A 15,938-nucleotide genomic window follows, 5' to 3' on the forward strand; every position below is an offset into this window, starting at 1 on the left:
CGAGATTAATGAGCTGGAGAGGTCAGTTACTAGAATAAAAAGTGCATGTAGAAAATTTATATCTACTTGAAAATTTATGAGTACAGTGTGACACATCTGTGTGCTTTCTAATGGAATAATTAGACTGAAAATCTCCACTGCTGCATTAAATTCAGATTTAGTACATCAGGACCTCCCAGCAGGAGGAGGTTGACTCCCTGTAGGGTAAAAAGATAGAGATCCCACTGCTTTTTAAAAATTAAATAGAAGTCTTATTTCTGATTATTTTGTATCCCTTGAATTCTCATATCAAGGTACAGGAGGTAAAAATGCTATCCATTTGCCAGTGTGAAGCAGAAGCAGCTAAACCAGAATTGGTTTTGCATGTACAGAGGTAGAATGTTCCACAGGTTGATGGAGAGAAGTGGGTCCCTGATAACAACTTTGGGTAAACTTCTCCCAAAAGAATAGCTTACAATTCTTCTGCATGTTCAGCACTTCCCCAGTTCATGTAAAAATGTGATCATTTATTTTCTTTGATGCTGTGTTAGTCCAAAGAGATGCAAGCTGTGAGGCACTGGGCAGACTCCCAGCCATGTTACTATTCTTGCCTTGGAGAGTTCATGTTTGGTATGAGTAAAGGAAAAATATCAGACGTGGGCATATTTTGAGTTTACTTTTGCATGTTATCTCTGAGCTACTGGCCTAATCTTTTGGTTCTGCTCTCACAACATGCATCCAGGCCATTGTGTGGTGTGTTTACTTTTATATATGGCTGACAGCCCCTTCCCAGCTTTATTGTCTGATTACCATCAGCCCAAGTGGGAGGGTGTGACTGTGTTGGTAGGTGATGTTTAGTAAGTCCAGGCAAGTTGCTTCATACATTTACTGAGCCCATACCCCTTGTATTTATGATTCAGGAAATTCGTGATTTCCTTCACAAAGCCCTTATTCTGGAAGTGAGAGATACATAACTTGTTTTAAAACATTAATATAGAAATAAATAGTTAATCCTGAAATATGTTATGTGCTCAGTGGTTTTGAGACAAAAAATAAAGACTCCTAGAACCTGATTTTGCTAGCTGGCTCATCAAATTGACAACCTTCAATTAATGGTTACAGACTTTCAGTATAACTGAAACCACCTGATTAAAAGCAAATGGTTAAAAGGGGAAATGGAGGTTGCATGAGGCAGAAGGGTTTTCCCCATCAGTGGGGAACACTGAATTCACATGGCTAACCAGAAGGCAAATGCAAAATAAATTTATTTTCTTGTTTTGTACTCAACCGCCACTTTATTTTTGTGAAGAAATGAAAAATAATTTTTACATATGTTGGCTCTATACGATGATAAACTATAAAGTTGGATTTGGAATTTAACTGTAGGTGGTAGCAAAAGTAGTTTCTTATCTCAGATATTTTTGTTATCATTTGAACTTCACAACTGATTATGGGGTTCTGGCTAAAATTCCTGCTAGTCCAAATTAGCGTGATAATGTGAAGTGCTGTGTATTTCTTGCCTCAGATTTGAAGTAGACTGGGAAATACGTTCTTTATATTTTTACTGTTCTCAAGTGCTTGCAACATCCCTCTTTCAGAGAATACTGGCCTTTCTGTGTATTTCTTTCTTTCTTGTTATATTTCATGCCTTTCCAAAACCAGCTGGGCTGTTTTTTCCTTTGTTTTCTTAAAAAGACTCAACAGCAAGTACGTTCAAAATGCATGGGTTATTCAGTTTAGGAAGTAAGCGTAGGAGTTTTAAAGGTACTTAAGCGGACAGAGGTGGTAGTTTTGCTTACGTTCTTGAGGGCTTCTGATATAGTTCTGGGCACATAATAACTTAGGGTTTGATGACTGATTTATATGAGCTGGGAGCTTGCATGTGTGTGTACTCATGTTCCGTGTGTGCAAGAGTAATGATGTTTTCCTGGAGGGATAAGTTATTTTGCTGTAAACCAATATAAACTTGTGCACATGGGCAGCCCCTTGATCCACACCACAGTAAGCTGTGCCCATACTTCATTGCTTAAGTACTCTCACATGAAACCCAGGAAGTATCAGCCTGTAATACCAATATAGAGACATTCAGAAAAATGTTCCTACATTGAAAGGTTTAAAAAAACCCAAAAATCAAACTACTTTAGACAAGAGCACACTAACAAGTTCCTTTTTAAAAATAAGTCTGTTGCTAATTCTGATGGTGTTCTACCTATGCAGCACTAAATATTTTGTAAGTGTTTCATAAATACCTGGGCTAATCCTTTAAATTTTCAAGGTTTGTGTTATTAAAATACGTGACATGAGCAAAACTTGTTTATATTGGAATTAAGTCTTATTACCAACATATAATCTTTGTTTAATTTGCATAAATTAATGTCTTTGTGTTATTTTAACTGATATGCTATTATTTTATAAAGCGAGTGATAGACAGTCAAGCAGAGAAACTCAAAGAACTGGACAAAGAAATCCGTCCCTTCCGACAGAACTGGGAGGAGGCTGACAGCATGAAGAGCAGCGTGGAATCGCTCCAGAACAGAGTGACCGAGCTGGAAAGTGTTGATAAAACTGCAGGACAAGGAGCTCGGAATACAAGTGAGTGTAAGCACAATGGGCTGAGATGCTGTTGAGAGGAAAACAGTGTCCCTTGAGTGGCACTCCCATTGGAGCTTCTATATGGAAACATCAATAATGCTGATTCTTCTGATTTTTGAATAGGAGATTGTGTATTTCGTTTGTTGATGGTGTGGCGTTGCTTCCATGCTGTTTTTTTAGGCTTGATTTTTGTCTTCTATTTTATTTTATTGACTCTTGTCTTGACTGCATTGTTAGTTCATTATAAACAGTTTCTCAGTTGATCTTTGACAGCTAATAGCTTTCAGCAGCTTCTTTAAATATAGTCTTGGTGTATTGACATCTTTTACTACTCTTCTCCCCTGTGAGTAGATCAGTATGGTTATCCACCTGAAACCACCCATCCTGATTCTGTTACACAGGGGTATTGGATCCTAAGAAAACTGAGATCTGCTTAAGAATAAGGTTATTGTGCTTTTGAATAAAGACTGGAATTCAGCAACATAGTGTAGATCGTATGCAAGTGTTCAAATGATTGTGACAAAGAACTTAACATTGAAATAGACCTATATAAGATAAACCTGCCTTATGAATTCATCTGCTTCTCAGTATTGTACGTTGGCCAATTTTGCCAGTGTGCAAAACCAAATAGTAACATGGAAGGGAAAGGGGACACAGAAAACACAGCCCTCCCTCCAAAATAAATAAATGACCATATAATACAGATCTAAGCTTCAGTTTTTGTTCTTTTACAATGAACTTTAGACGCTGTAACAGCACTGTGCTTCTGAGACAAGTGGTGTCTAAAAAGAATGTTTTGAGTCATCAGTGGTGCCTCTGAATTTCAGAGGGATTACATACGTTGTATGACTGCTTCCAAGGTCTTCCCTGCTAAATAGCAACCTGCACATAATGCTGCCAAGTCTCCTTTCAAAAAATGGAAGCCTCTGTAGTTACACTGTTTAGTGACCAGGAAAAATCTGTTAGGTGATTTGAATATTTGACTTTTACTGCGTGTACAGTTAACACCCATGTTTGTAAAAATCCCGGCTAACCTAGATACCAGCCAACAAATTAGAGCCTGTAGACACTGCTTCATCAGTGGCCAAATGCACTTTGGTTCTCAAGGAGGAAAGTGTTTTCATACACAACAGCAGCACTGGCAATTGATTTTTTTTTTTTTTTTTTAATAGTCTTTAGTAAACAGCACATTTCTCACCCCCTTCCTTTCTGTTTCCTGACAGGCCTGCTGGAGACCCAGCTGAGCAGGCACGATCAGATGCTGAGCGTTCACGACATTCGGCTGGCTGACATGGACCTCCGCTTCCAGGTTCTAGAAACTGCGAGTTACAACGGAGTGTTAATTTGGAAAATCCGAGATTATAAACGTCGGAAGCAAGAAGCAGTCATGGGGAAGACTCTGTCCTTGTACAGCCAACCCTTTTATACTGGATACTTTGGCTACAAGATGTGTGCTAGAGTTTACCTGAACGGAGATGGCATGGGAAAGGGGACGCACTTGTCTCTGTTTTTTGTCATAATGCGTGGAGAATACGATGCTTTGCTTCCTTGGCCCTTCAAACAGAAAGTGACTCTCATGCTCATGGATCAGGGGCCGTCTCGACGCCACTTGGGAGATGCTTTCAAGCCAGATCCAAACAGCAGCAGTTTCAAGAAGCCAACTGGAGAAATGAACATTGCATCTGGCTGCCCAGTCTTTGTGGCTCAGACTGTTCTAGAGAATGGAACGTATATTAAAGATGATACTATTTTTATTAAAGTCATAGTGGATACATCGGATCTACCAGACCCCTGACATACACTGGGGGAGGCGGATTAAACAGAAGGCAACTCCGTTTGGGGGTTTTATATCAGTTTGTCTTCAATCAGAGGTCCTAAAGCTCACAGAACCACCTTGTGGAACAGATGGAAGAGTTTGAAGGCATAACTGCATAGGGTCCAATTGCGAAAGTAGCAACACATTAAGAAATCATACCATGGTATATTTTTTAATAGAACTAGCAACACTTGAGCTCTGAAGAATCACTTATCCCTCATTGGGGTAGTGATTATGGTCAGAGAGGATTTTTTTTAACTTATTAATGATCTAGTCAATTGGAGGTGAAAAGACATACAGTATGTGCTGAATCAATTACTGACTTTTATTTCTTTTAAGCTAGAATACAAAAAAAACCCCTTCACATGTGGGCTAGCTGGAAATTGTCAGCATGTTAGAAGAAGATGAAGTCATGTTGCAATTATGATATTCTTTGAAAAACTGAGGTGCAATCTTGTCTGAAATATAGTATATTGTCTTTTTAAGGCCTCATCTGGTCTCTGTTTTAATAATTACTTTGTCAGAAGATCTTGGAAAAGTATCCATGTCTTCTCAAAAGTATCTGAATCAAAATCATATTTTTATTTAAAGTTCTATTGTTACAGAAAACATTTTATTTTAAAACTGTTGATAGACTGATATTTCTTGGAAGAAAAAATAGAAGATATCAAACACTGGTTATCACTTGTGATAGGAAAAAAAAAAAACTATTCAATTCTGTTATTTCTCTTTAGAAATGTAAACCTACAATATATGTCGTAGTTAATGACACTATTTCAAAATTAAGGAAAAATCACTCATGGATGCTGTGCATCATTATCAGATTTATAATTGTTTTCACCCTAAAATAGGGCATTTGTTGAACTTTGGAGTTCTAAACGGAATCCTGTACATTTTTTAAAGTTCTGCCCCATGCTTTCCAATCAAGCTATATATGTTGCACATTATGCTGTCAGCAGTATATAGTATTTTCAGTATTGGGGAGGAGGTTTAGTGCTGAAAAAAGCCTCTATGTTTGTTCTGTACTAGCAGCCATTGCTTCAAGACAAACCAGCAATGTCTTAATACAGTGATGGTGGCTTGCATGCATACATGTGCCTTAGATGTGCTGTGCTGCTTATAAACCATAGCTTTTATTCAGATTAATTCTGATATCTGAAATGGTAGTTTAATTGGACTTCAGGCATAATGTTTAGCCTTGTCTTCAGAGCCCTTAGGTACCTTGCAATGTACAAAACAGAAGCCAAAGCCCATTCCTTTGGCTTCTTGCAGCTTCTATGACTTTGCCATGGTGGAATCCATCCCACTGAGGTGCCAAAACGTTATGCTCAGTGCTCCTGTGGAGCTTGAACTAGACAGTCTCCATGGCCACTGTGAAGGCAGACGACATTTTTCCTCTAATGCCTGTGGCTGTAAGGTGGCATCACTTGAAACGAATCCATCTGAGAACTCTGGGGCTGTGAATATGGATGCTCGTGGCAGCTTCTCATAGCAGACAAGCATCCTAATGGGGAATGCATGGGCTTCTTTCTTGTAACAGCCTGAACTGTAGTGGAAAGCATTTGCTAGCCCTGAAACATGCTGATTGCAACCTGCTGTTTTCATCTGCTTCTATTTAATAGCCTGTGACAAGCAAGTCCAGAGACACAGCCTGACTGTGGTGCTCTTTAAAGTCCTGCTTAAGCAGAGTGGACTTGCACCACTGTGTTTTCAGCCTTCATGGGCTTGAAAAAACTATTGCATCTCAGCCTTTAATGTCAGGCTGTATCAGTTTTCTGCTTTTTTGAGGCATAGTCAAAATTTTTGTCTAAGGTGCAGTTGAATTCATGCCTTTGTATTTCAGCTTGTTTTTGCTGTTGTCTTTTTTGGCTGTGCCTTCACACACAGTGCCTGCAAGAAGTATTTATGGATATACAATGCATGCTAAGTGGTCTTCATGGGTTTTCCAGGCACCTGCTAGAATACTGCCTGCTGCTGACCGTCCCGACTGCCAGCAGCAACTTGTCTTCCTTTTCCTGCCTTCCATTGTCCGGGTACTGTACTCCCTCTATGGTACGTGGCTGTCAACAGGTGCAAGCTCAAATATGGAGGCATGTGCTAGCATTTAATTTCTAGCACGGAAGGAGGATGTTCTGCACAAGAGAAAATATCTATAGATATACCTGCATCTATATCTCTAGATATAATTGTATGGCACTTGCAGTTTTATGCAGGCTGCATAAGTAAACCCATCACTTACGCTTTAGGGCGAAGGTTCGCTCAACTTGTCATTTTAATAATTGTGAATGTAGGCAGCTGAGCTTTTGTGTTTGTGCATCACAGAATTTTACTGAAAACAGGATTCCCAAGTGGAAATGTCCAAAGGACTCTCCTCCCATTGCTAATGCATGTCTTGTAAAATTAAATGAAACCGTTTGGCCATCTCAAAACAGTTTATATCCTGTTTCAATCTGGGACTTGGAGGAGATTTCTAGTATAAGCAGGGCCCAGCATATTCTGCAGATTTGTGACTACAGTTTCCAACTTCTGTGACAGAATTGCGCTTCTAAATCCAAGCTCTTTAAAAGAGGAGGAAAAAAAGCATTTCCAGCCTTGGTGATTGAAAGAGGACTTTGAAACATGCAAATGTGTAAACCAATAGGGAAGTCTTCCTGAGTCTGCACACAGCCTAAACTAGTAGCTTTAAGAGATCTCTGAATATCTCGTCTTGGTGGGATATTGACTCAGAAACTTCACAGAGAAGTTTAAATATGAACACTGCTAACTGTCTAAATGCCGATCACTGTAGCAGAAACATCAGTCACTGTTGTATTTCACAGATCTCTATGCTGCTTTCCACATCTCCCAAGTGCCAAAAGCACCAGCTGCCAGAATCTTCAGCTTCACTTGGGCAGCTTTTATAATGCAGTAATGTGCTATCGATATAAAAATATTTTTGCATATGTGCTTTTTATCACAGTTAATAAAACGGAGGCCTACTGCACTTATTTTTTAAAACTACATGAAGCTGCCAGAGAATTTCCAATTTGCCAACCCTGCGTACTGTGAAATCCAGGATCTTGCTACACAAATGTAGACACCGCCTGCTGTGGAATACCTGAAGCCTTGACTGTAACACCCCTTTCTCCGCAGAACTCACGGGCCATCTCTGTAGAGTTCTTACTGTGTACATAGAAATCGGTTTCCTCTGCTTTCCAGCAAGGAGTATGTAGCATTTTGTGAAAACAAGGCCACTGTATATTCTCTGAGTTGAAAGGAAAAGATACCTGGTGCTTTACTCAACACTTTTAAGTTATTTAACTGTTTCTCTCATCGCTGAAATGCCCTTTATCCTTTTTCTCTTTGTTCCTGACTGAGATATCCAAAGTTTTCTAGGGACTGTCTGTTTAAAGTGATTCATGGGACAACACCCTGCCCTCAGGTATACTCTTGAATCCCGGCAAATGCCTGGGGGGTGCCATTATTGCAAGGGAGTCCCAGAGTATTTGCATTACTTTGAACAGAGTTTGTTCAACAGAACCATATTGTCCTCTGCTTAGTAATTCTTAGCAGCACACAGCTGAAGTCTCTTGCTGGTATTCTTCACGGTGACACTCCAAGTTATGTACAAACCTCTTCCCCTTCCAGCTTCCTCTAGAGAGATTCCAGTGTGTGACAATCTGGATGTTGCCCTTTGTGTACACTCTACAGCTCAGAGTGAGTGCACCTGTTACCTAGAAAGTCTTGAATCCTAAACAGGATGAAGCTGTTTGGGTGTTTAAAGACCAACCTGCGATTATGATGCATGACCATGTCTGCATTTATTCTCTGAGCTAATTAATTGGGGTCTTGTTTCACTTACTGTCTACACGGTACACTTTCAACTGCTGATTTACAATATGCAATGTTGATTTCAGCTTTGTACTGTAAATGTTGTTCTTCACAAAGAGAATGTGCAATAGGAAAAGGGAATGGTGGGTGCCATACTTTTGATGGAAAAAACACGCTAGCTTTTTTAAAAATACGGGAAAAAAAAAAAAGAAATGCAGTTTATTTCCGTTTCTCGTGGTGTTTTCTATTTGGAAAAGGAAAGATGAAGATATGTGCCTGTTTCTGTCCCTGGTGACTTACTCAAATGCAAAGGTAATAGAGATTTGTGTTAGCTGGGATTTAAGTGTTGAACCCATGAATGTTAGGTTGTGATTGTATTGCTTCTGTTTCCTCCACTTGCCATGATTATGGTTTGCCGAGATGGAGTTTAAAAGCTACCACCTATTTGTATCTGTATTTCATCACCTGGGATAGGCATTTCACCACCAACAGTGCAGGGTATCTGCTGATACTTCGTTTAGTTTTTAAAACACTGGTGCTGTTTGGTCCAAGATAGAGAAGCGTGTAGGGAGTGACAAGAAAAGTTGCCTGCACTGTAGAAGAGTGAAAAACGTGACTGCAGTACTGATGCCTTTGATATGATTTAACTATGCAAATATACAAATAGGTGAGGGGGGGAAATTCTTGGGTTGCATACCTAAATCTCATAGATTTTGCTCTGTAAATTACTTGTATGTGTGTAGGTACATACATAAACACACAGACATGCATGCACATAAATATGCAAAGTCTTTTCTTTATGTAGAAGTGATGAAACAAAACCCTTTCCTCCAAGTTACACTTGATCAGTTGGTGCAAATACAACTTGCTGCTGCTAAGGGAGGATCTTGGCTAAGGGCAAACTTTGGTTTCATATCTTTCAGGTTTGAAGACCTGTATGTAGCAAACACTTCGTTTAGCTTTTCTGAAGAGTTTGAATTGTAATTTAGGACACACGTTCTTCCTCATGCTTCGATAATTTGGAGATTCCTGTATTTTAAACAACTATAGTGATGGGCAACTTTTTAATTGCAAATTATTTCCTTTAATTTGGGAACAAAAGATGATTAAAAGCATCTGGACCTCTTCCCTGGAATTCCTGTCCTGTTCAGTCAATACCTTGATATTCTGGTTGGCCTAGAAGTCAGAGCTACTGCAATAAAAAGGATTGGTTCAGCAGTTTAATCTGAGAATAGTTTTTAATACTGTGTACAGTGTATAGCAAGTGCTATTTGTCATTTTTGGAAAAAGGAAATCGAGGATGAGATGTGAAGTGATTTGCCCAGAGTGACAAAAGGAATCTCCTGGAGCTGGGACTGAATGAGAGGTTCCAGTTCCCTAGTGTTATTTCTGAATCACAAGGTTTTACTCTTTCAATACATTTGTCCCTAAAGAACTGGAAAATAAGTTGACATACCCTGAAGACCCACATCAGGACAGTAAGGGCTAGAATTAAACATACAAGCTGTCGTGATTTGGGGTTGTACACACATGGTGGCCCAGACCTGTGAAGCACAGCATGTCAGTGTGAGTAACAGCAGCAAACGTGTGTCCTGCTCTGTTTGTTCAGAATCATCCAACAAAACCAGTCTCGTTTGATGCTCCTCTTAATTGAGGAGGGAGAATACCCTTGTACAGTGAAGTGAGTTCCTCTTTGTTCTACCAGTCAGTGTGACTGACCATTTCTTTCTTGTGGGGCTTTCTCCCTTTCTCTGTAAACCAAAATCTGGAGGGCTTAATTCTTCTTTCTTGCCTCTTAATCCAGGCCTTTGCAGAAAGCACCAGATAGGAAGATTGTGGAAAACTTTGGACTGCTGATTCAGGGACATCCTCTTAAGATTTAGAAGAGTAGAGTTATACAATGCTTAAGGGATCTGACTATTCCTGTTTCTCTTCTAATATATAGTCAAGACTGCAGCTTCTGTCTTCCATTTCATGATGTCAGTGTAGATACTAGGCTGTGTTTTTTCATTATTTTCCCTCCAAGTTAGGATTAGTTCCTTAGGGTTCAAATAAGTTCTGAATTTCACAGAGAAGCACCTGAACCAAAACCCTGGATTCAAACATCCCAGACTTGATGCGGAATTCAAACCTGGATCCCAACTCTGTGGCTTACTAACCTACCCATTTAGGGAAGGGTTTGTTGTCTCTATGTGGTGTTCGTGTTCTTGGTCCTTTGGAACTAAGCTTTTAATTTGGTTGCCAGTTCTGCAAGGACTTTTTAACTTCTTAGCAATGCCGGTGTTCACACGCTCCATTGCTGGCAGTGCGATGCGTAGTGATAAAATTTGACTCTGTCTAAGGGTTACTGAGATAAACCAGCATTATCATTAGTAAAGGTCATTTTCTTGCATAGTGTTCCGAGCTTTGTATTTGAATATAGCTCGCACCTGAAAGGACACATCTTCCAACTATGACCTGCATCACTGGCAGAGAGTTGTGTAATCTGTACTTGTGGAATGGGAAGGTACAAGCTTCCATCGTTGCTGATGCATTGTGTAATCCACCTATTTTGTTTTTCTTATAGCTGTTGTTCGGTTAATAATTTTTTTTTTTTTTAGTTTTATAAAAAATGGGGAAGTTCAGGATTTTTTCTACAAGGTATAAAACTCCAATGAATTAGTGGTGTGACTAGGGAGCTGTGAAAAATACCCCATTAGGAGATGATGGGCTAAATGTAGGTCCATTTCTCTTAGACAAGTAGGATAACCTTTAAGATGCATGGAACAACATAGTAATTGGGAAAACTAAAGCTGACATTTGTTTCCAAGAAATTCTGTGAGAACTATCTATGGAAAAGACATCAGTGATTGAGAATAATGTACAAATTAATGTGTTTGAAACTTGTGTATCCATTTCTTTAATCTCATACTCTTCAGTGAACGGTACACTTGTGTTCAGTTTTATGATCAAAAACAAAGACCAAAGAAGGCCAGCCTCATTTGATTGTGTATATTCTGCCTGTCTTAATTATCAATAGCTGTAAGGATACAGTGCAAGTGATCTGGTAACCAGTGGTTCTCGTCCTTTTCTTTTAGGGGGAAAAACAATTTTAAAATGTATAATTTATTGCTCAGCAATAACCATGTTGTTAAAATAATAATAAAAAAAGGAATTAGCAACATGTCTTAATTTCCCAATAGCATTATTATATGTTGTATTTCAGTTTACTGTATATTGTGTTTTTGTATTTATTTGTGTTTGGAGGTCTTGCTATGTCTTTTTGTGTTTAAATGCTAATAAACAAGGACAGTGTGTAAGAGTGTAGAATGCTGAACTCTGAAATGCTAAACTGTGTTATTAAAGGAAAAATAAATAAGTAGGAAATAATATTTTTTAAAAAAAACTGGTGTGTTGAATTTGAATGACCGCTGTTGACTTGGAGAGGGCCAGGTCCATCTTTTCTCCTCTGTGAGCCCACTGCACGTTGGCTGTTCAGTGTTTTGTGCTCAGGCACCGGATAAAGCTTTACTGTGTTATTGCACAGGTAACTTGCCATAACTTCTGTCAGAGTCCTATTTTCCATGTGCTAACTGTGCTGGAATAAACCAGGTGATGGTGTTCATCCTAACATCAGAGTTGAGAGCCCTCATGCAAACAGAGTAGAAATAAATGAAAAGGCTTTTCATGCATTTGTGGTACACTGCTTTCCCAGAGAGGTATGGGAGAGTTGAAGCAGAGCTTAAATGTCTAAAGAGGTACGTTTCTTATTGTTTCTTCTCTGGTGTCATTAGAGACTCATCTCAACTCAGAACTGCGTGTCAGGTGTGTGCTTGAAGTCACAGAACATGATGCAGTCTGTAACAGCAACAGTTCTGGAACAAGTGGAGCAATAATATTTCCACCACGTTTCAGATTCACGCTAGGGCTGAAAACCCTGATCCCCTGGGGTGTTGTATGAAGCATGCCACTTCTACTGAGCACCACGCTGTTGTTTCTCCCCTATGGTCTCTCCCACCCCTTTCTTACTGAAATTGCAATTTCCCTTCTTTCCCACCACTGCAGGGGTAGTACCGGTTTAGCAATGCAGGACTGTCCTGCCTGTGCTCAGACACGAGACTGCAGTGTCTTGGCAAAAGCCACAGCGGCGTTGCTGGCACTGGAATGTGAGAACGACCTGGCCAGCCCCTACCAGTGTTTGGAACAGGCAGTCGGAAAGTGCTGGGCAGTTGAGTGCCTTCTGATAAAATGGGGATGCCAGAGAAATGGCAAATGCAAGCAGGTGGCCATGGTGTGAGGGGAGGGTGGCTAAGAAGTGCCATCCTCATCTCGTGCAGAATGTGCTGAGGTGGTTGTAACCTTTGCTGCTGAAAGCAGTCACTGGGTGTAACTGGATGCTCCGGCCTCCGCTGTCCTGCTCATCACTTTCCACTTGCACTCCCAGCGTTGGCAGTTGAGGCTGCGTTGCCTGAAGCTCTTCTATCTGCTGTGGAGTGTGAAGGGGTGGTGAGCTTCCTTAATGAAGTGGGTTACCTTCCAGCAGAGTCCTCTTGGAGACTCCTCCTCCCAAATTGGGGAGCTTAGTGCTGCTTAGATGTGACACTCTTGTCATTACAGAGCAGCAGGATAGGCAGAGAGGAAACAAATTGCTTTAAACATGAAGGCAAATTCTAATTCACTAATTCTCTCCTTGCCTCCCTGCTCCTCCTCCACCAGCACACAATTGTAATTGAAATGACACATGATGCCCTTCCTGGCTCCAGTGAGGCTTTATTAAAGGTTTCTCCTTCATGCCAGGTCCAGAGGGCGACTGTCAGCTTCGTGGGGTGCTTTCCACCAGTGGGCCATCCAGTACTTAAGGGTGACAGGAGCAGAGTGCCAGCTCTGGGAGCACCAAACAGCTGGGGAGAACAGGGTGAGGAGCTCCTGGGCTACAGAGGGTGCTGGCTGATGTGAACACTGCCAGAGCCTGGACCTGCTGCTAGGGCAATCTCTTGGAAGAACTGCAGGGCTTTTTCCTAAGTTTTTGGGAAGTTTTCCAGAGTTTCAAGCCTTGGGTTTGCTTGCTGTCTGATAAGAAGTCAGAGGTTTTGAAAATGCTTAGTCCTATGTATCCTGCTTTTTGTTTGCTTTGACGTAACCAAGTCCTGGAACTGTTTGAGGAGTAGGGAAATATCCAGTGATCAAAACAAGTGATGAAAGAGGTGATTTCCCCCAGCCTTTCCCAAAGCCAGTTATTTTGTGAGTCAGTTGTGTGGTTCCTTCCTGCACGCCTGGTTTGAGCCCTGGAGGCTGTTCCTGTTGAGTAATGTGTCTGGCTTGTTGTTTGACCAAAACAGGTGAAAACCCGAGTGTCTCCCTTACCCCCCTTGGCAAATGAGGCACCTGGGGAGGCTGAGCCCACTCAGATCTCTTTGGCTCCTTCAGGCTGGTGTTTGGCAGTGAACGCTGGACCTCAGCGCATGCTCTGCTGTGTTCTGTAGGCTCACAAGAATGGGGAATGGCCCAAGCCAGGAACTGAATTCCCACTGGCTGGGCTAGCAAACACAGAAGAGACCTCAGGGACTGACTTCCATCCCGCAGGCTGCACCTTGGGTTAAGCAATGTTTGGGCACAGCTGGTTTGGTTGCAGATGTGTTTCAGCAGCATGGCTGTGTGAGTGGAGGCAGGAGCTGTCTGCAGACACTGCTGTGGACACTCAATGGCTGCTTTGTGCCAACACAGCAGCTTTGCAGAGGAGATTATTTGGATTTCTACCAGGTATTTCTACCTGGCTAGTAGAAATGGCATCTGCCTTGGCGTATTCTGTGCCATCAGCCCGCAGGAACACAGGGGAGGCGTGAGCCCGTCCCAGCCGTGGCCCCTTTAGCAGGTGTCCCTGGGGTAGGAAGTGGTGGCTGGTTAAAGACACTCCATTTTCCAAGGATAAAAAGCTGGATGGAGTGGGCTAGTTCCATTGTGCAGCTTGGCATGGGCTCGGGGCCGAGAAGCAAACCTGATTGCTCACATCCCTGCATCCCCACGGATCTCTCTCCGTAGCTGCTCCTTGCAGCCACCCCTAACAGGAAGCTTTTGTTCCCCTGCTTCACACTACAAGATAAGAAGTGAGTTGGAGTGTGGCTTCCAGGTAGCTCTGAGATCAAATGGGATCCCCTCTTGTGACTTCTCCTGCCTTGCTGCCCTGAGGGTAAGGTGACTGTGTGGCTGCTGGAGGCCTGTAAGCGCTGGGTGAGTTCCTCTTGCTGAATTGGCATGGAGCTCCAAAGAGGGTTTAACTCCACAGACTGACTGGATATTCAGCTTCAGCTCCTGACCAGCCCTGAAATGAGAGTGTGCCTCTCCTGGTGGCACACACAGCTCCTCTGCCACCAGAGATTGGTTCTGGCAGTATAGATATACCCAAGACTGTATTTCTTTTAAATTAAAGGAAATCCCATGTGCGGATTTTCTCTAGTTGATGCCGGGGCTGCTTGCTTTAAGGGCAGCCATGAGATGCAACAGCTAGAGGGGCTGTCACCTGCCAGGACTTTTCTCCTCGTTTATTTAAGCTTAGCTTTAGGTTCAAACCTTCAGCAATGCTGCACTGTGCCACAGAGACTGGCAAACATTGTCTCTGCCGGGGTACAGCCCAGCCCCCACAGGGGGTATTTCAGCACTGGGGGTTTGCAGCCAGTTTTTGGCACACCTCTGCCTTCTCCTGTCTCTCTGTTTGAGGCCATGGCGTGTAACACAGTTACCACAGAATAATTATTCCACGCCCTTAATGACTTTCTAGAGATGGTGCCATTGCTGCTTGGCTGTTTGGAGGGCTGCAGGAAGTGTGTGCATGGCGGGGGCAATCATCCACCTTGGGGCCTGGTGCCCATACCATCACCGCTTTGTGCTCAGCCCTGGGCTCCCTTTCCCAAAGTGCTGGGGCTGAGTACTCATACTGGGGAAGTCCCTTGTGTTGCAGGATACAACTTTTAAGTGGTGAGGAGAGATGCAGTTGCACAACAGAGAAGTTCTGAGAGGTGCTGGATATCCCTGAAGGGCTTTAGGAGGTGGCTCTGCTGGCTGGCTAAGGTGAACAGTGATTTTGGCTTTGATGCCCATTTATAACTCAATGCTGGGAAGGTCAAGCATCCACTGAGTGCTGTTTCCCCTCTGTGGTGGTGATGTGCTCACCCCACCTCAGGGGCATTGTGGGCAGCCAGCACGGGGGAGCAGAAGGACGGGTGGGCAGCAGGGAGTAAAATGTGCTGTCTGTGCATTAGGGCTGCTGCTTTAATTTCTGGGGACTGATTTCTCCTTTCCACTTTGCTTCACTCTCCCTGTGACCACATGATTCAAACCTTGCTCCTGTGCAGCTTTCTGTTGTGCCTGTCTGGTCCAGAGGCACAGCAGCATCTTGGGACAGTAGCAACAACAAAATCTGGGATGGAGAGGAGCGTGCTCCAGCCATGGGGAGAGACCCGCAGCAAGGGCCAGGTTATTCAGCAGTGCCACAGTGAGCACCTGGCCCCAGTAATAAGTTTTGCTAGAATTTCTGTCATTGCCCTATCCTGTGCTGCCCCACCCTAATGCTGGAGCAGAGACTGTCCATCCTTGAGCAGGGTTTCACAGGGGATTTTTGACCTCTGCCTACTTGCCAGATGAATCCCAGCTCATTTAAAATCAAATATCAGCTTTAGTGGGACAAGCAGCACTGAGAAGCAGCAGCTGCAGGGTACAAAAAGTAAAACTAAGGGTGTGGAGCACATCCCGGCATACTGGGTTTCAG

General features: G+C 42.3%; 1 protein-coding gene across 19 annotated transcripts in view; it reads left to right on the forward strand.

The window, feature by feature from the left end:
• TRAF3 (TNF receptor associated factor 3) overlaps positions 1–11,568 on the forward strand; it is a 70,238-nt gene extending 58,670 nt beyond the window's left edge. For all 19 annotated transcript variants that reach the window (XM_069018306.1, XM_069018307.1, XM_069018304.1 and 16 more), the window contains 2 exons: positions 2,397–2,571; positions 3,795–11,568. In XM_069018306.1, coding sequence (XP_068874407.1) covers positions 2,397–2,571; positions 3,795–4,366 — 747 coding nt within the window. In that variant the 3' untranslated portion in view covers positions 4,367–11,568. The remainder of the gene's footprint in view (positions 1–2,396; positions 2,572–3,794) is intronic.
• Positions 11,569–15,938: the final 4,370 nt, after the last annotated feature.

Source organism: Aphelocoma coerulescens, chromosome 5 (assembly GCF_041296385.1).
Source record: "Aphelocoma coerulescens isolate FSJ_1873_10779 chromosome 5, UR_Acoe_1.0, whole genome shotgun sequence".
NCBI lineage: Eukaryota > Metazoa > Chordata > Aves > Passeriformes > Corvidae > Aphelocoma > Aphelocoma coerulescens.